The sequence below is a fragment of the Wolffia australiana genome, chromosome 3 (genome assembly GCF_029677425.1).
Source record: "Wolffia australiana isolate 7733 chromosome 3, ASM2967742v1".
Taxonomy (NCBI): Eukaryota; Viridiplantae; Streptophyta; class Magnoliopsida; order Alismatales; family Araceae; genus Wolffia; species Wolffia australiana.
Window position 1 is genome coordinate 4,589,799 of NC_135837.1, and position 21,292 is coordinate 4,611,090.

The 21,292-nt window shown below is 40.2% G+C and overlaps 4 protein-coding genes across 4 annotated transcripts; 2 read left to right on the forward strand and 2 right to left on the reverse strand.

Moving 5' to 3' along the window:
- The first annotated feature begins 3,804 nt into the window (after positions 1 to 3,804).
- On the forward strand, positions 3,805 to 7,433 carry LOC144700706 (apoptosis inhibitor 5-like protein API5). The gene is made up of 16 exons (XM_078572177.1): positions 3,805 to 4,050; positions 4,140 to 4,304; positions 4,385 to 4,484; positions 4,558 to 4,623; positions 4,721 to 4,803; positions 4,879 to 4,953; positions 5,079 to 5,228; positions 5,320 to 5,385; positions 5,452 to 5,517; positions 5,602 to 5,712; positions 6,135 to 6,224; positions 6,304 to 6,410; positions 6,505 to 6,619; positions 6,708 to 6,773; positions 6,851 to 6,951; positions 7,153 to 7,433. Exons 1-16 carry the CDS (start codon positions 3,961 to 3,963, stop codon positions 7,358 to 7,360), a joined length of 1,659 nt encoding a protein of 552 aa, XP_078428303.1. The 5' UTR covers positions 3,805 to 3,960; the 3' UTR covers positions 7,361 to 7,433.
- A 167-nt stretch (positions 7,434 to 7,600) lies between these two features.
- Positions 7,601 to 10,563, forward strand: LOC144700705 (transcription factor GTE4-like). Its single transcript, XM_078572176.1, has 5 exons — positions 7,601 to 9,460; positions 9,555 to 9,606; positions 9,697 to 9,807; positions 9,893 to 9,972; positions 10,294 to 10,563. Exons 1-4 carry the CDS (start codon positions 7,835 to 7,837, stop codon positions 9,946 to 9,948), a joined length of 1,845 nt encoding a protein of 614 aa, XP_078428302.1. The 5' UTR covers positions 7,601 to 7,834; the 3' UTR covers positions 9,949 to 9,972; positions 10,294 to 10,563.
- An 809-nt stretch (positions 10,564 to 11,372) lies between these two features.
- On the reverse strand, positions 11,373 to 12,307 carry LOC144700708 (uncharacterized). Its single transcript, XM_078572179.1, has 2 exons — positions 11,784 to 12,307; positions 11,373 to 11,715 (listed from the first exon to the last, which is right to left on the reverse strand). The coding sequence occupies exons 1-2, from the start codon at positions 12,276 to 12,278 to the stop codon at positions 11,509 to 11,511; spliced, it is 702 nt and encodes a 233-aa protein (XP_078428305.1). The 5' UTR covers positions 12,279 to 12,307; the 3' UTR covers positions 11,373 to 11,508.
- Positions 12,308 to 13,290: 983 nt separating this feature from the next.
- Positions 13,291 to 14,790, reverse strand: LOC144700707 (uncharacterized). The gene is made up of 3 exons (XM_078572178.1): positions 14,553 to 14,790; positions 13,759 to 14,445; positions 13,291 to 13,639 (listed from the first exon to the last, which is right to left on the reverse strand). Exons 1-3 carry the CDS (start codon positions 14,637 to 14,639, stop codon positions 13,481 to 13,483), a joined length of 933 nt encoding a protein of 310 aa, XP_078428304.1. The 5' UTR covers positions 14,640 to 14,790; the 3' UTR covers positions 13,291 to 13,480.
- Between the last annotated feature and the right edge of the window lie 6,502 nt (positions 14,791 to 21,292).

The following is a 21,292-nucleotide window of genomic DNA, read 5'->3' on the forward strand; positions in this document are numbered from 1 at the left end:
TCGATCTGAACTTCTAAATCGCTAGGCTTGAGTGAAATGTACAAGCCCTTACTGAGATTGAGAGATTTACCTAGCTATTCCAAGTACACATTAGAAAAAACTATTAGAAAAAGATTTAATTTTTAGGAGATTACATTACCCCCTTTTTCTATCTAATAATGTAGTTATTTCTGAATTATCAAACCTACAAAACCAACCAAAACACAATCTTTTGAATCCCTCTAATTGACTACTTTGATCCTTTAAATTGGATCAAATAATTCAATTTAGAGTTCCATATTCTTCTATTCCTCTCATCTCTCCTACCTTCCTTTCTAAATTTCTCATTTAATTAGGGTGATTTGATCTTCATTAAAGATCAAATTAAATTTAATTAGTGTCAAATTAATCAATTAGATCATCAATTGAATCAACTTACTAGCTTCCCTTGGACGATACCCTTTACTTATCACTACACATCTTAAGTAGGGCTTTTATAAATTTTATTGTATAAGCTAGTAAGTTGCAAAATTCACCCTTATTTTTGGCTTATCAAACCGTCGTGACCGGCAGTTACTCCACAGGCACTATCGTGACTATCTCTCTCTCTCTCTTCCCCATAGGAGGCTCCCACATTTCGACCCTGGGTCATTTGAGTGCGCCCGATTCTGCCCCGATCCTTCCTGCCCCGATTGGCGCCCAATATGTTCATCTATCGTAGTGCAAGACAATCGTCGTTCAAAGGCCATGAAACCTTCTGCTTAGCCGACACCGACTTTAACAATTCTGCCCTTAGAACTGCCCTCATTCTGTTGGTATCTCTTACATATCCATCGAGTTTATCCACTTTTTCAGAAGTGATAGAGCGAAACATATCTTTGTACACGACCCAAAAACTATCCCACACGGATAATTATTGGATTTATAATGCTTATAATCATTGCAATTTTATCTCGGCCATCTTCTTGATTGTGAATACTGGGGTTCATCTAGCCATTTATTTCAAAGCCTACGACAGTCGCAACCGCCACAAGCACCCGAGCCAACGCCCGTAGGTCCCCATTCTCTTCCCTCTTATGGTATTGTTATGTTTCCCACTGTTGGGTTTTTCGACTGCTCCGCTGCCTTGAGAGTGGCTTCATTCGTAGTATATGGATAGCCACACATGATAGGACTTTTCTTTCATCGGTGTCGAATCAGCCTCGCTCGCGGTGATGAACGTGGACGCTCATGGATCGTGAACGTTCCCCACTCCGTCGGACTTAGCGCCAATCATTTGGGTCATTGGAAGCTTGTCCATGCCCTGACCCCTCGTGTCATTATCTGCGTCTATACCCCCTACCTGTCGGTTGACTCACGTACTTGTTGTTGATTTTCAAATGAACTCATCATTTGATCTCGTTACATCATGCATTTTCGTCTGCCCCTATGGTATGACACGAGCCGCCTGATCCCGGCACATCATGTTACATCACACCCACTATTTGTCCTTAATGTCTCCACAATAACACCTATGGGATTAGCCATATTCATCATATGAGTGAGACTATACAATGCTATTCTATCTAGATATTTCAATGGCTGTCTCTAGTATCCTCTGAGTTGGAATGTTTAGGACATATGTTTAAAGACTAGTGATCTTCATATTGTGATCTCATTATAATAAATTTATTCATTGTGTGTATATATATATATTGCGTTGATGACTGTGGAATGAGGTGTGGAATGTGTGATTGGCTTGGAGGACACATATTTCCATCACCCTATAACTTACAAATCTTTCCCTTAAAATTTAGTTTCCATACAAGATAATGATCATCATGATATTATTAGTCATGTGTTCATCTGTATATGAGGTCAACAATCTACATTAGAAGTGGTGTGAGGCCTGCACATAGCACGCTATGAGATCATGTGCACATGCACATTATGTGGTATTATAGGGGATAAATCTAAATCCATAGTGTTTTAACCATAATTTAACCTACAATGTTTATATGCTCGCTTAGGCTATTAATCGTACAAGATATAGTAGTGCATACTCTAGGCTGTATGCACGCGACTACTAGCTGAAATGACAGGCATCAATAAAATTGAATTTAAAAAAAATTAATTAAATTTTAGAGAGAGAAAATGAAGATATGGAGGAAAATTAAGAGAGAGGAATCTGCATGTTATTGAGAGATGAAGTTTTAGGAAGGGGCTGATGGAGAGAGAGAAAGAGAGGAGGAAAATGAGGGAAAGTGGATGAAAGGGAATGGGAATGGTGGGGAAATGATCAGATCTACTCCTTACTACATTGATGGTCATGTGTTGTACCTTTAGTCCATCTTACTCAACTTGGACCCCAGTATTATGTGAGTATTAATCATTTTTCACTTTCAAAAGAGGAAGAATAATCAATGAAATATTTAAAACACTGAATGCTAAATAGGTTGAACAACCTAGATCTTGGATTGCCTTGTCCTTTTATCTAGATGCTGTTATAACACATTCAGACTGAGGGAAAGATATACATAAAGAGATCATGACATGATAAATACTCATGTTCAGAAAGTACGCATGTTCAGAATGTTGTCTCCATAGGGAATATGTATACTTAGACATGATTACTGAAACAACCTTCCCTAGTTTTCGAAAATCATTCAATGAAATTTTTTCCTCCTTTGTGATGGATTTAAGGTTCCATGACTTGCAGATCATGGTCCTATATAGGAGAGAATTTATAGGGTTTAGTGGATGGAGCCAAGATGTAGCTCATATCCCTCTGACTGCCCTTTTGAAGATGAAAACAATATTTTTTAGCCCAACAACCCAATTGTTCAAATTCAAGCTCCACAAAGTGCTCTAGCCCCTTGATGATTATCCCCTTTAATTCAAGCAAATTCCTGCACACAGTCATAAAATATAATGCGCCGTTAGGTTGCACAAGAGGCAGTTAAAAAATTATATCAATCAATAAAATTGTCTTAGTGTTATGGATAAGCATAACCAGATAACTATCTCCTCATTCCACTCCATCAACTAACTCGATCATCTAACATGCAATCATAATTTGACCGATCAGATTAAACTCCCATTCCCTAGCACTGGCCAATCTTATCATATCCCCCTCATCATTTTACAAATAAATATACCTTCAAATTCCAGAAAAATTTAAGCACACATTATTAGTCCACGACTCCATCAGATTAAAGTCCCATTCCCAAAAGCTGGCCAACCTTATCATACGCCCCACCCCATCATTATACAAATAAATCTACCGTACAATTCCAGCAACATTTAAACACACATTATACATTATTCAGTTAACTGGGCCGGGCCCTAGTCCATAAATCCATCAGATTAAATTCCAATTCCCTAACACTGGCCAACCTTATCATATCCCCCCCCCCATCATTATACAAATAAATCTACCTTAAAAGTCCAGTAACATTTAAACACACATTATACATTATTCAGTTAACTGGGCCGGGCCCTAGTCCATAAATCCATCAGATTAAAGTCCTTACACTGGTCAACCTTATCATATCTTTATACAAATAAATATACCTGAAAATTCCAGCAATATTTAGACACACATTATATATTATTCAGTTAACTGGGCCGGGCCCTAGTCCACGAATCCATCAGATTAAAGTCCTAACACTGGTCAACCTTATCATATCATTATTCAAATAAATATACCTGAAAATTCGAGCAACATTTAAACACACATTATACATTATTCAGTTATCTGGGCTCAATTTAAATGAACGGACGGATAGATCTCGATGGAGCAATCTCAGCCGTCCGATCTGGAAATTTCAGTAGTCCGCCGTTTCCCCCGTGGTCCTCCTCCCAATTTCCCCCTTGTTCGCCGGCGCGACGACGAGGGCTACTCGGACGAACAAGAACAAGCTCTGGCGAGCTATCCTTCTCTCCCAGCCACGACAATCTTCTCTCTCTCCAATCTTCCTCTTCTTGTTCCCTTGGCCTGTAATGGCGTCCGACGCTGGAGCGGATCCCTCCGAAGTCGATAATCTCTATCAGTACAACGAGCGCCTGAACGAGGCGAGCGACAAATCTCAGGTTTTTTTCGCGTACCCTTTGTTGCTGTTGATTAATCCGTTTTAGGGTTTTTTTTTCCTGGGCTTCTTTTGATCGGCCTTTGATTGCAGCATGTCAGCGACTTTGAAGGTATTCTAATGGCGGTGCAGCATGGGAGTACCAAGGCTAAGCAGCTCGCTGCGCAGCTCATTCCCAAGTTTTTCCAATTCTTCCCCGGTTTGGCCAGCAAGGCGGCGTCTGCGCATTTTGACTTGCTCGAGGAAGAAGAACTGGGGGTAATATTTGGTTTTTGATTTCTAATTAACCGGTGGGTTTACGGTATATTGTTTTGATTTTTTTGGTTAAACACGTTCAGATCAGAGTTCAGGCTATTCGAGGACTTCCTCTTCTGTGTAAAGATAATCCAGATTATGTCTCAAAAATAGTTGATGTTCTTGGTCAGCTTCTTGTGGCCGGTAAGACTTGGGTTTCTTCTTTATCTCTTTAATCGCTCTCTGCAGTGCTGATTTTTTCTATCTTTCTCGAAAGAGGAAAATGTGGAGCGTGATGCTGTTCACAAGGCGCTGATGTCCCTTCTGAGACAAGATGCGAAAGGTAATGTGTTTTTTTTGCCAAAAAGGGTTTATTTATTTTTATTTATCATTTCAAGGAACTCGTATTCCAAAATTTAATTTGCCTTCGAATGTTTCAGCTTCATTGTCAGGCTTGTTGAAGCATGTTGAATCAAGTGACGAAAATATTCGTGACAAAGTTATCTGTTTCCTCAAAGACAAGGTATTATCTAAATTTCTCTGCCCAAGTCTGTAGCTGCTCGAAGCAAATTAATGTTTTTCGTGGTTTTCTATCCAGGTTTTTCCTCTGAAAGCTGAACTTCTGAAGCCCCAAGAACAGATGGAACGACATGTGACAGATTTAGTTAAAAAGGTTCGTCTTTTGTTTTACCGTAGTTCATTTGTATAAAGTGTTTTCGACAAATTTCATGAATTTTATTTATGATAGTAAAAAATTCGTCTGGTAAATTATTAATGTTGTTTGCATCTTTGGTCCAGAGCTTGCGAGATGTCACTGGCGCGGAATTCAAACTTTTTATGGACTTTCTCAGCAGTTTGAGTATTTTTGGAGAAAGTGCCCCTCCAGAACGAATTCAAGAACTTATCGAAATAATCGAGGGACAAGCTGATCTGGATGTGCAATTCAATGTACCTGGACATTAAAATTGACTTTCTCATCTCATTCTTTAAATTCGTAATTAATTTTTGATCTTGCTAACTTGATTCATAACGCTTTCAGGTCTCGGATGTCGACCACATAGACCGATTAATTTCTTGTATGTTCATGGCTGTTCCTTATTTTATGGTATGCATGTGCACTTTTTTCTCCTTTTTTCGATGTTCTTGGGATTCTAATTCATGTTTTTTGCAGAGAGGTGCTTCAAGCAGCAAGTTTATTGGTTATTACTCGAAATATCTAATTCCTGTTTTCGACAAGGTATTTAATTTATTTTACTAGTATTTTTATTTTTATCTTCGTAAATGAAGATTTGATGTTTACTAGCTGCACGTTCATGTTCAGCTTCCCGAGGAACGCAAACAAGATTTGCTTAAGACACTCGCCGGTTGCTCACCCTATGCAACAGCACAGGATTCACGTCAGATTCTTCCATCCGTTGTACAACTTTTGAAGGTTGTCTCAATTTCCTGAGTTTTATTCGGTTAATATGATTTTTGATTCTTTAACATCTAATAATTATTTTTATAAAGAAAAAATGAAATTGATCAACCCAACCTTTTAGGTATATAAACAAGAATTACAAGGTAAAACTCAAACTCCAGAAGAAGGCTCATAAATTTTGTCAGATTTATAAAAATATGATAAAATATTTCATACGTTGTACAACTTTTGAAGGTTATTTCAATTTCCTGCGTTTTATTCAGTTAATCTGATTTATAACTTTGTGAAAAGATCTAATAATATTTAATTTGAAAGAAAAAATGGAAGTCCACCTGAAAACGGTGATCAACCCAATACTTGAGATATATAAACAAGAGTAACAAGGGAAAACCCAAACCCCAGAAGAAAGTTGATAAATTTTATTTCGCCTGCAGAACTTCATGACTAGGAAGAAAGCCGGAGAGACACTTAACTTCAGTTATGTGGAATGCCTCCTCTACACATTCCATCACTTGGCTCATAAGGTAAAGGAAGCTCCTTTTTCTGGTTTTTTTTCAAATTTCTCTTACATTTCAAAAACAAAATCGCTAAAGTTCTGTGCAGACCCCAAATTCCACGAACAGTCTCTGCGGCTACAAGATTGTTACCGGCCAACCTTCAGACAGACTTGGGGAGGACTTCTCTGAACATTACAAAGACTTCACCGAGAGGTAATTTATTCAACGTTCGTCTGCGAAAACTAATTAGGCTCAGCACAAAGCCTTGGTAAAAGTTGTGAAAATTGGCCCATCTTATTTTTCTTAGGTTGAAGTACACCGAAGAACTCGTGAAGGGCACCATAAAGAAGCTGACCCAAGGAATGACGGAGCACAATAAAGCAATGTCAGCAGCCAAGACGGATGAAGAAAAGACGAAAATTGTATGCATCTGATCTCCAAATTTCTTCTTCATAATTAAAGTTAATCCTTTCCTTAATTAACTTCCACCCATCTCCTGAACACATGCAGAAAACCGAAAAGCAGAATACCACTACGGGCCTCCGAATCTGCAACAATATATTAGCCATGACACAAGTGAGCTCTCTATCTCTCTCTCAATCTCTATTTACCTATCAAACTATCTCTTCATGAGCTTATGTTTCTCTCTCTAGCCTTTGCATTCCAAGGCTCCATCCTTCATCGGAGACGCGAAGATCACCCTCTCATGGAAGGAGACAGCAAAGCCCACGCCAAGCAAAGCCGCTGCCGTAAGGTACAAACCCACAACTCTTATGGGAACTCCGAAGTTAAGCATGCTGTGGTGGGAGAAGTTCGGGACGAATGACAACTCCACCACGCCCGGCTACTTAAGGAAAAAAAATATAGATCACAGAATGTATTAAAGATCTTTACTCTTACCACATTTTACTGATGAATTTCTAAGATTTGACTTGGTTGAATTTTATTTTTGTAGTGAGAAGAGAACATTAGCGGGGTCAATGGGGGCTCGGCCGGGTCAACCCCCGAAGAAAGCACGTGCCGAAGGAGCCGGTTTTAAGAACCAGCTTATGAACAGGGCCCTCGAGGGCCTCTCTTCGCGCGGCGGCGGCGGCCGTGGCAGCGGCGGCAGAGGCCGAGGTTGGGCAGGGGGACGTGGCAGAGGCCGGGCCTCCTCCTACTAACTAATCTCTTCTCTTGAAGAGAAGGGATGAGCAAATCTCTGGCTAATTCCCAGCGTAGAAAGTTTATTAAAAATCTTTGTCGAGTTTAAACCAAAATGGGCCGAAGTGGTCTCCGTCGGGCGAGGACACGTGTCAGCAAGAGACGAAGCGACGGACCGCTGCTGTTCAGCTCGCACGTGCGAGCGCCGGTTCTTTGATCTGATTTAATAAGAAGGGAGAAGAATCGAGCAAGCATCGACGGGATTTCTTTCTCTCTCTCTCTATTTCATCTGCGCATACTGGCGAGCACCTTGAAGGCGAGCACGCTTCGATCGATTCCTCTCCGGCGATAATTTCGATCGTTTGTTGTCACCCGGCTTGAATCTTGGCGGGCTTCTCGCGTCGCCGATCGAGCTGTTCTTGGCGGAATCGAAGTCCGGGCGGAAATTTGGTACTTTTTCTTGATCTCTGGAAACCCTAGAATCGCATTTATGAATGGCTTCGGGGACTCTGGTCGGAGGCGGCGGTGATGGATCGCGGGAGAAGCACAGGTGGGGAGAGAACAAGGTCTACACTCGGAAATTTCACAAGTCTTCGGGGAAATCGAGCAATCTAACGACTCCTCAGATCCTCGTTCAACCCTCGCAGCCGCCCGCTTCCTCTCAGCTTAACATCGACGATGTCAACTCCTCGATCCAGCAGCCCGCTCCATCTCCGAAGCAGAATCACGATCAACGGATCTCTAGCTTTGAATCGGACGCTTCAGGGGACTACGTATCAACCCTAAACGTCAACGGCCGGCGGGACGATCCCCCGTGCACGTCCGATCGCGATGCAACTCAACAGCAATCGAATCACAACATCAACGAAGGATCGGGAGGTCGGAAGCTCATCAATCTCTCCTCCAAGACCCGCCATGAAATCCACGAGCTCCGCGTCAAGCTCACCCAAGAACTTGAGCAAGTTCGTGCCCTAGCCAAGAGGCTCGAGTCCCGCGCGGCTTCCGCCGTTCCTGCGGTGGAGTATACCCAATCCCAGCTCTCCGCCAGCAACGCCCACCCCGTGGCAGGCACGAAAAGACCCGCTCCCAACTCGGAAGCCGCCTCGGCGGTTTCGTTGCGCCGCCAGCTCAGCGTATCCGTCGCTCCTGCCCAGATGGAGAACAACAGCGTTGGGGAAGTGGTGGAGAAGGAGAAGAGAACGCCCAAGGCCAATCAGTACTACCGAAACTCGGATTTCCTCCTCGCCAAGGACAAATTCCCTCCCGCCGAGCCCCTCAAGAGATCAAAATCAAGCCTTGGCAAGAGGCCCAATTTCCCAAAGGAAGATGGGATTTTGTCCCCGACCCTTAAGAAATACGCGCAGGCTTTCAAGAGCTGTGCCTCTGTTCTCTCCAAGCTGATGAAACACAAGTTTGGGTGGGTGTTCAACGCGCCTGTGGACGTCAAGGGTCTTGGTTTGCACGACTATTACACCATAATTGAGCGTCCCATGGACCTCGGCACTATCAAAACAAGGCTGGAGAAGGGTTGGTACAAGTCCCCTGGAGACTTTGCAGAAGACGTTAGATTGACTTTCAGCAATGCCATGACTTATAATCCCAAGGGCCAAGACGTGCATCTCATGGCTGAAGAGCTGTCCAAGGTGTTTGAAGAGCGGTGGCCTTCCATTGAAGCTGAGTGCGCGTTTTCGCCTCAGCCGTTGGATGTGAGGGTGCTGGAGAGATCTGGGTCGACGACGCATCCGATGGCAGAGATCAGTCCGAGGCCGGCGGCTTACAAGACCCAGGTGGCGCGCCCGCCGGCGATGAAGAAGCCCAAGGCTAAGGAGCCCAATAAGAGGGGCATGACTTATGAGGAGAAGCAAAAATTGAGCAATAATTTGCAGAGCCTCCCTCCTGAGAAGCTTGATAGCGTGGTGCAAATCATCAAGAAGAGGACCGCGTCTTTGAGCCAGCACGAGGACGAGATTGAAGTGGACATTGATAGCGTGGATAACGAGACGCTCTGGGAGCTCGACAGATTTGTCACCAATTATAAGAAGAGCTTGAGCAAGAACAAGAGGAGGGCCGAGCTCGCTAGTCTGGCCAGGGGAGAGTCTCTGCATAGACTGCCAGAGAGGGTAAAGATGAATATTTTGCTTTAATTTCCTCTAGTTTTTGTTTTTTGCATAATACCCTTTCCTGTACTTATACTTTTCTTTTATGATTTGGTAGAATTTGCCGGATTCAATTCCCCTTGCTGGCGAGCCGCCGGATACTAGGCCAGGTAATAACATGGACTGGAAGTTTTTTTTTTTGAAATTTACTGTTTGATTAATTTGTTTTTAATCTAAATAACTGTCAATTTGGGGAACAGTAACGACACAAGAAAAGCGGGTGGAAGATCTAGCAGGAGAGAAGAATGGAGACAGTGGGAGATCTAGTAGTTCAAGTAGCTCAAGTAGTGACTCAGGCACGTCGTCTAGTGGTATGCTTGGTCTGATCAACATGCTTTGCTTCATGTCTTGTTTTGATTTCCCTCTTGCGCTGATAATCAATCATAATACCTGCAGACTCGGACAGCGACAGTTCATCCGCCAGCGGGACCGATGTTGGACACTCCCCATGACCAACACTAGTTCATCGCGTGCAGGTGAAAATACTTATCTATTTTGCTTACCCTTTTATTTTGATGCAACCTTAGAATGTTTGTCATGTGTTTGAAAATTTCAGATTTGAAAAATACTGAACATTGATGAATCTGCTTCATTTTCTATTGTTAAGACCATTATCGATTTGCCCATGATATCAAAGTTGTTATTATTACCTTGGTCGATTGAAAACTGTCATTGACAACTATGGTTTTTGGAGAAATATGGTGGGATATCCTTGATTAGAATTTCTACTTTTGCATGAGTGGCAAGATATTAATTGTATTTGTTTGTTTAACCTGATTTCCAATCCCAATTTTCAGGAAGCCTAGGACATCCGAGGCCGTGGCGATCGTTCATTTCCGTCGGCCGCCTCGTTGACTTTGTTTAAGATGGGCCCACAACCCTTACAAAAATTGCTGGCCTACTGCTTGTATAATATTAAGGAGGTTTGGGCTTTTGATTTTGCACCTGATGGAATGGATTATATGGATTTGTATCCTGGTGGGGGCTCCACTGTCTCTTTTTGTAATGTTGACCAAGCTTTGTTCTCGGCCGAAGATCCCTGTTAGTAGACGGGTCTGTTAGGCTTCTTTCGGTGCTATGGGCGATATAGCTTCCTCGTACTGTGATTGTTTTGAAGGGAAGGACAGCTTAGACTGATGGTGTCATTCCAGAAATGGCGGGTTTTTGTTGTTTATTTTTTAAATTTCCTGCCAAAAACACTAAGAACATAATTAAAAGCTAACCATTGGATGTATTTTGTCTTTAGTCTGCAGACGTCATCTGAGTCTGAGTGAATTTTTAAACTTCAAAACTTTCTAGAATTTCCCGCCTAACGTTTTAACTCTTAGTATGGTGACGTCATCGGAGAGAGGGATTTATAAAGCAGGGAGGTTATTTTTCGAATTTCCCGCCGAAAACGCTGGGAATGTATTTAAAGGTTAAACCGTATGGTTTTGCGATGCCGGAGTTGCAGAAGATTATGAACAATCAAGAACGACGAGGCGCGTTTTCCTGTCGTCTTCCAAGGTTTTGCCGCCGAATTATCTAATTTCCGCTCAGGCAACACCGGAGATGTATGGACTGGAAGTTGAGTTATCGAGGTTCGAATTTACAATTTTTTAAAGCAGTATATTGAATCCATGTCTTCCAAACAGGCGATTTGCAGATTTTTACGTACCTTTGCATATTTTTACTCTCCAAAGGTAGGACTTAAGATTTGGGGCGTGGAAGTTGAGTAATCGAAGCTCAGATTTATAATTTAGTTAAGCAGTATGTTGTTTTCATCTACTCCTAACAGGAGATTTACCGTCGCTGAGTTATCGATGATTCACGTAACTTTGATGATATATGCTATCCAAGAGCAGTACCGTAGATGTCTGCCATGGAAATCGAGACATTGAAGCTCGAATTTATAATTTATATAAGCAGTATGTTGACTCCATGTACTCCAAACTGGACATTTACAGTCCCTACGATAATTTACACAACTTTGACGATGTTCACTATTCAATAGTCGTCTATCTCGATTACCTCTAGTTCTTCCCGTTCCCCGGCTTCGCGCCTCCTCCACTCATCAGATCGGTAACGAACCGAGCGATGCCGATCACAGTTTTCCCTACAGCCTCGTAGAACTCCTCCATGGCCGTCGTTTCTCCTCTGATTTCCAAGTATTCCAGTTCACGATCCGGTGATTCTTCCTCGGGCTCTTTCTCCAATGTCAATCGTTCTCCTCGGATTCCCTGCAAGAGGATCAAGCATCAGAGGCCAAGAGGATTCTGTACACCGAGTCTTCAGATCCAGTCTCCACTTTTTCCTGTTCATCCTCATCTTGAGGAGATTCTTCTCTAGTCTGAACTACACTAGCGGCGGCATCCTTGGCTGCTTCGTAGGCCTTCGATCCCTGCTCAGTCGCCATCTCCATTCCTCTCCGCCCCTTCTCTGTCACGGCCTCCTTCACCGCGACGGCCTTGTCGGCCGTCTGTTGAGCATACTCCTTGGCCGCTTCGTAGCCCTGCTGGCTCTTCTCCACGGCAAAGTCCTTAGCCTCCACGCCTTTGGCGGTAGCGTAGGCCACCGCAGCCCCAATCCCTTCGCCCACAGTCTCTTTCGACTCCTTCAGAACTGCAGCTGCGGAGTCCTTCGCCTTGGTGTATCGCTCCTCTGCTGCTCTTATCGTCTCTAGCGAGTTCTGCTGTGCCGTTGCCCGGTAGCCCCCGATCTCTTCCAACGACATATTCTTCTCTTCTTCCTCCTTGCGCTCTTCTCTCTTCGGCTTCCGCTTGGCCCGCTGCGTAGAAGCCATTTTTCTGATCTTTGGTTTGAACTGTGGTGATCGCTGGGAAGGAAGATAAGAACAGGGAGGGCTCTGCCACCTGTCCTTTTTCTTTGCTACGTGTCGGGATTTTCAAGTTACACGTTTTTTTGTTTTATTTTTCACTATTATGTAGCCTGATTTTTACTGCTTTCCCATTAAAAATTAACATCGGAAGTAGTTTACTCATTACCATGCGAAGACAGGTTTTTCAAGTTGTACACGTTTTTTTCATGTATGTTATTTGATCACACTTTCTAGGCCGATTTTTCCGTTTCCGCATAAAAATTTAGACATCGGGAGTAGTTTACTCATCAGCATGCAGAGAAAACAGGTTTTTCAAGTTGCACACTTTTTTCTGTCGTTTTTTTTCATGTGAGTTGATTGATCATTACACTCTGATTTTTACCGCTTTGCCATTAAAAATTAAATATCGGAAGTAATTTTATGTTTTAGTGTTTTCCAAGTTTCAACACTTGTCCGCATCAACCTGTGGCTGGTAAACTGTTGTCTCGGATCCAGGTCTCAGTAGCCGACGAGGTACTAATCATTTTAATTTTCCAATGTCTTAAATAATGTCGAATATACTTGAAATATCCGGCATTTTAAATCGATTATTCGAATGTCAAATAAAAACCTTTATAATTTCAAAATTCATTAATTAAAATCGTCTTCTTCATTTAAATTAATTAATCGAGTATTTGAATGTCAAATAAAAACCTTTATAATTTCATAATTAATTAATTTAAATTGTCTTACACGTGTAGATAAGTTTTTGATATAGATCATTATCGCTATTATTCCAAAATTTCTGAAATTCTATATTCCTGATTGATTTAATCAATCTGGGTCATCAAGGTCCTGCCTACGGAATTGTTCGATAAAGCGGCCAAGATCGGAAAGGTAATGTCTTCCGCATTCAATCCGACTGAGTCTAATCGCCAAATACAAACATCGATCAGGGCCAGTAGATAGAACAATTTCGATTGTACAATCACGCCCATTTTGATCGAACACCAGACTTTACAGCAGAATTGATTAGAAGAATATTTGCGATCATCACTACAAACCTATTTGCATTATTACAAAATTAAATCCCTCGACGATATAACAGAACAAAAAACGACGAAACTTATTTTCTTTGTATGTTCCTGCCAATTATTCTTCCTTCACGACTCATAACGCAGAAGAACTTAGAGGAGTTCCCAGTCAGATTCACACGATAAGGGTCTCTCAGTTGATATTTCTCCAGTCCCTTTGACAACTTTCTCTTCTCTCCTCGCCCCGAGGCGAGATGCCCACTTCTTTCTGGCAGTGTAGAAATTCGAAGCCACGATATCTCTCAGCTTTTTCTGGGTAAATAACAGAAATATCAGATTCAGAGAAAAGACACTTCGACAAAAATGAAAACAACTGATTCAACCCTAGACTTTTCGAAACTATGTCTAGCAATTATCGAAAGACTTTGTACCTTATAAGAGTGATTCTTCATCGCCCTCCGCGAGATCAGAGCAAGCTCGCTACTGTCCACCTCTTCCAATTCGCCCGCTTTTTCATTTCTCTCACTGAACTCCTCCAGCCAGATCTCATCGAATTCCTCATCTCTCTCCTCTGCCTCTAACTCGAGTGATGGTGGTAGCCATGATGATGGATCATCATCAATGTGCCTTTGCTGATCATCACAAGACAACTCACCTATTTTTCGTGATGGTGATGGTAATAATGATGATGATGATGACAATCTTATTGGATCGTCATCTAAGATCCTGTGGCGATCACCACATGGCGACTCATCTACCGCGTGAGAATCATCTAATCTGAGTAATAGTAATGATGATGATAATGATGGTGATGATGATGATGATGGCGGTGGTGTTGGTGGTTCATCTATGGGCGACTCATCTCCTGGGTGAAAATCATTTACTAGTGGTAATGATGATGATGATGGCGGTGGTGGATCATCTATGGGCCTTTGATGATCACCAGGAGGCGAATCATTTACTGGTAATGATGATGATGATGATGATAATGATGATGGCGGATCATCTCCCGGGTCAGAGCCATCGACGACTGAAAATAGGCAAAGCAGATCATCGGCAACCTCTTCGTAGATTCTCCTCAAACGCTCCCCCACAGCGTCAACAATCTTGACAGGTTCCTGCAAACGGAACAAAGATTGATCCCATATCGCGTATAACTGGAAACATGATTGAAGGAAAATACAAACGATATTCCGCGGAGAATTAGAAGAGTCTATGAACGAACCTTAGCCATGATCCCATCGCGGCATATATCTCCGCATTTTACAAGCATACTTTCAGCCCAGGATATTCCTTTTGAAGCAAAATCCATGCCCTCGACGACGCTACTCTTCTCTCTTCTTCCGTTTTTGCCTTGGTTTTGAGAAGTTCCAACCGAAGGAAATCGTCTGGTCGAGAGGGGAGTGGGTTGGAGTTTAAAGTTATGGAAGAGATGAGATCAGATGGGATGAGAGGAGAGAGGAAGGAATCCTTCAAAAGGCGCCGAAACAGGCGCACGAAGGAATTCTTTTCTCAGGAATGCCCTCGACGTGACATGCGGCGGCTGCTGGTTTTTCTATCATTAATGCATGCCTTAATGCTCTGGACCTTTTTTTTTCTTTACCCTTTTTCTCATTATAGGTAAGTCGTTCGGATGATCAAGTAGTCTTTCTTCGATCTATTCGGCAGATTGATGTTAATATTATAAGCTATGTAATCCGTTATCCTTTTACTGAACATGTTTTTTAGATACATTGAATTTAATTTTTAGATACATTGAATTTATTTTCTTTTGATATTTTGATTCGGGTACTATATATGCTTTTATCCCCTTGCAATCCGGTCAGTTTCTGTGGTAATTAGGACTCTCTCCTTCTTTCCAGTAGTTGAATAAGGAAGAACTATAATTTGGTTTTTCATTCCATGAATCATACAATTCTTTTGTCAATTTACATAATTATTTAATTTTAATTTCCAGATACAGCTTTCTACCTAATCAAAACTAAACTATGGAGTAGACATGGGTAACTATTGAGATCAGACCAATTTAAAATTGTTCTTGCATGCCTTAAGATTTCACATAAGAGTCGCCAAAGATGTCATGAATATTGTGGACCAATTTACAACCCTTGCAGTTCACATTTGATCACAACCCTTTGATATACATGCACATGACCTAAAAAATGTGCCTCACTCTGGTGAGATATAAAATATTAATATAAATGTATGTTAATGAGTTAGAGAATGAATGTATTAGGTATATTAGAAATTGGAATCTAGGAGACCCTGTTGTCCATGGTTTCTTTCACAACACTGACTTCCTTATCCTACATTAAGCTCCTTTGTATGATAGGTACAACTTTGATTCTTGCAACTATCAAGCTGTATTTTGACTCTCAATTATATGGTTACTCTTTTCATCTATACCAAAAAATTTAAATCATTATTTTTTTAAAACACCTTATGATTTGAAGAAAACAATACATTGGTTTGATATTGAGACTAGTATGAGGTATTTGTAACTACCATACTGTAAAATATCTTTGTAATGCTCCTGATACTGGTTTACAACCAAGGCACATTTATGAGGTACTAAAACCTAGAATTTTATAAACTGATGTTTATTTTCAGAATGTTTGATGTTAAATAAATGGGAAAAAAATGTTGACACTGAGAATTGTCATTAAATGAGTAGAATATAGGGCTGTTATTGTTGGGCTCTGCCACAATCGATGACCAGTGATGCCAGTCAAACAATAGAATTAATTTGAACCAAGTCAGACACTTTAACAACCAACGCATACCAAATTATTATATTACCCAATATAAAGATAAATATGCAAATTTAGAAAATTTATTCTTTCTTTTTGCAATGCCACATGTTGCCATTTGATTTATCGAATGGCAACCAACCACAGTTAGGCATAATGACTGGCGACAGCCAATCATCAAATTTGGTGAATGATTGGTGTTAGCCAATCATTGATATAAACTGTTATGATTTCACAATGAGCGATGACATGATGATGTTTTAAAGTTCAACTATTTTATTTTAACTGATTCAATGCAGGGTGATGTGGCCCAATCAAAAAAATAATACTTCTTTTGCAATGAATGCTGCATAGAGATTAAGGCTTGAAAACTTAAAACAGTTTGGCTCTTTGTCTTTTTAATTGGTCAAATATGACGGTTGTGCCCATGTGTAATGAGTCACCTGGCATGGCGCGAATGTGTCATTATGCCATAGGATTTCAAAGGGAACGTGTTGATGTGGTGCAGGCTGACCTGACTCCATGTCAGACGGTGCATATTTATTAGTAGGTATATTTAAATGATAAATTGTTAAGATTGATTTTTGTCTTTTTTCCAAGAGTGACAGTCGTCGATTGCGGATGATGAGGAAGAATTTGAGCAAATCATCGTATTAAATGATAGGATGAGACAAAACTGTAATAAAATGATATGGCGACGTTGATGAGGACGAGGAGAGAGAAATATTTTGATTAAATGAATGACTAAGAATTGTCCAAGTTTCACGCTTGATATCTGACGTGCCAAACTCTGATTGAGCAGAAATTTAAGGGTAGCTTCGTCTTTATGGCATCTATCCATCCTTTCAGTTGAATCTATAAATTAAACTCTAAATCTTTAAAAGTGACATCTTTAAGGTCACTTCCTCTAAGCGAGACAAATTGAAAGAAAGTGAACTTTTAAAGGTCCATCAAGTTGTTCTTGATGTCTTTTTATGCTCGGAGGGGTTCAATAGAGAAGTGGGGATGTTGATCTGCATTAGAAAGATGCTTTGATCCTGGTGGAACATATGGATCCAAGTTTATCCTCTTGCCTTACATTGATTATCCTCCAACACATTTAGATAGATCATTTGCCACTCTCACCTATTATTCTCATCGATTATCAACATCCATCTTCATCCACTATCATCCCTATCTATCATATTCTGCCATCCACTTCATGTGTCACCTAGGCTGTCATGACCCCATCCTCTTATATTATAAATCCTAGCTTATAAAACTCTAAATTAAATACCTCTTGTCATTAATTCACATCTCGTCTCACTGTAACCACTTAATGCCATTTTACCCTCTAGTCCTACTAGCTTGATAACGACCCATTACAAGTACTATTTCCGTCACATCTTCTTAAATTACTATTACCTCTATCATGATTACTATTCTTGCCCAATCACTACCTCTCACGCAATACATAACCCTTCTCACCTTCTTGAATTCACTCGATAGAGAGAGCCCTTTCTTTAATCTACATTTTCTGTGGAGACGACCTGTGCTCATCACTAAATAATTAAATTACTATTACCTCTATCGTGATTATAATTATCCCCCAATCACTACCTCTAACGCTATATATTATCCTTCTCACATTCTCGAATTTAATCGATAGAGAGAGCCCTTTCTTTAATATACATTCCATGTGGAGATGACCTGTGCTCATCACTAAATAATTATTTTATGGGTTAAAGTATATGAATATTATTGATTAAACTCAATTTCATGACGACGTAATTTATACCCTAATTTTGAGTTTATCACTTAGCATGTAAACATAACCCCTCATCTATTAACTCGTAGAATGACTTAGGGCTTTCTAACTATAAAACCCTTATCAATCATCCTTTTCAAGATTTATGGATCGAAAAATCATTAGAAAAATCATTGTAGGATATTTCCACTTCCTTGGCCTAAGGACTTCATCACATCTTCTTCTTTAAATCATTCGCATTACCTTTTGTGGACTTGATGCTGCATTTGAGTTAAGACTGTTGAGAATATTGTAGATAGGTTTATAAATCAGTGTCAAAATACAAGCATCTGTCGACAAGATATAATTGGTGTAATATCACATCTTCAATTGTGACATGAATTGACCTGGTTTACAATTGGATATTAAACTATCCAAGGATTCATACATATCAACTTAGTGAACTCTTTCCCATAAGAGCACCCACTATCTCCCCTTCGTATCTTTACTCAAATGGTTACAAGATCAATCATCCCCATCATTTGAGTAGAAGAGTAGATAGAGATATTGTATCTAGATATTTAGGTTTCCTTCTTGAATATGCTATTTATAGAAATTTCTAGGATTACCTATTTCCATAAAAGTAATCACTCTAGTATGATCTTATCATAATAACATTTTATTATTTATGATTATTATTAAATTTTTCCTTCAATTATACTAAAACCTGACATGAGTATTAATGAATATGTTAATTTCAAATAAGACATGTGATTGGCTTTCTGGTCAACATTAATTTAGCGTTAAAAATACGTCATTGTGTTCTAATTTATGAAAGAGGTATGATTTTATTTCCAATATAGATTAAGGAACAAATTAACACTGAGCAATGATATTTGTAATAAATAAAAGCTGTGAAAATATATTTCGTATTTAGAATTTTTATTTTGTATATATGTTTATCTAATTATACCTATTAAATTCCTCATGAGATCTTAAAAATAAAGTTTCAGTCTAAACTTTATTATTTTATAGATTTAAAAAAATTTATTTGAGCTTCAAAATAGGGAAAAGGGATCGGTACGAGCGATATGGAGGTAGATGCTAGTGACATGTGCGATGCAATTTGGCATTCGAGGGTATGGGCAGTTTCCCAGGAAAAAATGACACAGGCATGCAAGCACATTGTGTAGGTTATGGATGTGGCTGTGGGCGGATGTGGCTATGGAAATGGTTATGGGTGCAGCTGTTCTGAGGATGTGACTGCAATTACAATATAGACGTTCCTAGAAGTAGTGGGCACAAGCTTTATGGTTATGTGTGACTTGCAATAGTTTGATGGAGATGAAAGCCCCCAATTGATGCCAATCATAGGCTGGGTGGTGCTAAAACTTCTAAGCTATTAGGGAAGATCAAACCAGCTCTTACACTTCCATGTACGAACATGGACAGGAATGGGTTTTGACAAAGTAGAGGTCTCCAATGTAACATATTGCTCCCCATTGATGCTTTAAGAGTGGATGATCACGATTCATGGTCCTTATATTAACATCTCTCATTTGTCCATATCTGGAAAATAAGTGCCAGATTCTAAAGACAGATCAACAATATAAATAGAAATGTTTTGGCTGAGTGAAAGGCTCCCAGCAATGCTTGATTAAGGAATTGAATGACCCTTTTTGTTGTTAGGACCTCCTTATTTTGTCTACATCATGGGTTGGGCTCATCCTTTTATCCCATTTGGCCTTAATCTTCACTAATTTTACATCAGCCATTGCACTCAAATAAAATCAAGATGTGACAATCTTCACTTGATTTCAAGGACTTCAATTGGGATTATTATAAAAATATCAATAGATACATAAAATAATGCATATTATAACTTAGATTATTAATTCACGTTAATCATATTTTTTCAATTAAGTCATTAAAATTTATATTGATTCCAACAATGTATGAATAAAGATGAAGACCACACACACTAATGAATGTCGTAATTTGCACTTATCATTTTAAGACCATAGAATTCCACGAATCATTTGTAGGAAAGTTTAAAATAAAGGAATCCATAATTCAAGATGAATAATGATTGTGAGAATTGTGATTACAATATACTCACGAAATCCATCTTGTTGATGATAATAGATGATGCATAAAAATTAAGGGACTTAACTCATCCTCATAATTTACTTTGCTCTTATCAAACAATGTTTTTATCAGCTTTTAGTCTCACTCACAAATGCATAATACAAAGTGATACCGTATCCGTATGGATTAATTGAACTATTAAAATATAAAAATAAGATATATGTAGGTACTTATGCGTATACATACAAACATATATAATGTATTTTAGTAATTAATACAGCATGCATGCACTTGAGGGCTGCGGGCTAGGTGGCTGCATAGCTATCACTACATGGTGCAGCTCTGTACTATGGCTGCACATCAGTGCTGCATATTATGTGTCTGTTTTGGGTTCTAGATGCCTAGATCTGGATAAAAATGAGGATTTCACGTTGCGGAAGACACGTAACGGAATCGAATGACAGCGATAAAACCATGAAACGAATTACCTCGGCACGGATTGCGTCCATTATTCCTTTGATCCTTGAACGAGTCGTGTGGAGCTGCTCAAGTGTGCAGCCTCTAGAAGTATCAACGTGGTCCTCAACATGTCAGATCTCCTCCTTGTTGACTAGGCCGGTTCAATCTCTGTCGCCGTCGTTATGCTGTCCCAATCACATCAGGAGTGGAGAGGAAGTGTAGGGAGACAGGAGAACAAGGGGAAGGCCCCTGAACAATTCTGGCCAAGGTGAATTTAGTTCAGGGCCTTCCCCTATTTATACTAAGTGGGCACTTTTCATAAAAACCCCCAAAACTTAAGTATATCTTCCGACGTCCAAAAGACCATTTGTGTGTGCCGCTATAGGCCCATGTATCAGTCTAGATAATGACTCTATCAGCTCAATAACCTTTATTGGGCTTCCAAATTAATTAACTATATCATCGTATAGATTAATTAACATCCGATCGAGTTAACCCAATCGATAGGTTGAGTCTCCAACACGTGGGGTGCCTAGCTACACCTTGTGCTCTAGAAGATACAAAGGAGTGTGTACCGACTCACTCATGGAACATGTTTATCATCGGTTACATTGTATGTATAATCCCTCATCCACTTGTCACTCCCAAGACTACTTTGGGTATGGTCAACTATCAAACCCTAATCGGTCATTCCAGTTAATACTGATGCATTTGGAAATCATCAAAGAACTCTTCTCCCGATGTTTCACTTCCTTGGCCAAGGACTTCATCGCATTATCTTCCTTGAGATATCACCTCTAAAACCGAGGGTAGACGATTCCATCTTGACCAATCAATTGTCTTCGTGTACTTCTTGATGCACATGAACTAAAACCGTTTGGAATCCCATGATTAGAGACACATAAGTCATGGTCAAAGTACAACTGTCCGGCCACAAGACGT

Coding starts and splice junctions, on each gene's coding strand:
- LOC144700706 (XM_078572177.1), top strand. CDS start 3,961: ATGGCGTCCGACGCTGGAGCGGATCCCTCCGAAGTCGATAATCTCTAT. Junction 4,954..5,078: donor TGACAGATTTAGTTAAAAAG/GTTCGTCTTTTG, acceptor TCTTTGGTCCAG/AGCTTGCGAGATGTCACTGG. Junction 6,225..6,303: donor TCCATCACTTGGCTCATAAG/GTAAAGGAAGCT, acceptor AGTTCTGTGCAG/ACCCCAAATTCCACGAACAG.
- LOC144700705 (XM_078572176.1), top strand. CDS start 7,835: ATGGCTTCGGGGACTCTGGTCGGAGGCGGCGGTGATGGATCGCGGGAG. Junction 9,461..9,554: donor TGCATAGACTGCCAGAGAGG/GTAAAGATGAAT, acceptor ATGATTTGGTAG/AATTTGCCGGATTCAATTCC. Junction 9,808..9,892: donor CTCAGGCACGTCGTCTAGTG/GTATGCTTGGTC, acceptor TAATACCTGCAG/ACTCGGACAGCGACAGTTCA.
- LOC144700708 (XM_078572179.1), bottom strand. CDS start 12,278: ATGGCTTCTACGCAGCGGGCCAAGCGGAAGCCGAAGAGAGAAGAGCGC. Junction 11,716..11,783: donor ATGAGGATGAACAGGAAAAA/GTGGAGACTGGA, acceptor ATCCTCTTGCAG/GGAATCCGAGGAGAACGATT.
- LOC144700707 (XM_078572178.1), bottom strand. CDS start 14,639: ATGGATTTTGCTTCAAAAGGAATATCCTGGGCTGAAAGTATGCTTGTA. Junction 14,446..14,552: donor GCGATGGGATCATGGCTAAG/GTTCGTTCATAG, acceptor TTCCGTTTGCAG/GAACCTGTCAAGATTGTTGA. Junction 13,640..13,758: donor TGAAGAATCACTCTTATAAG/GTACAAAGTCTT, acceptor TTATTTACCCAG/AAAAAGCTGAGAGATATCGT.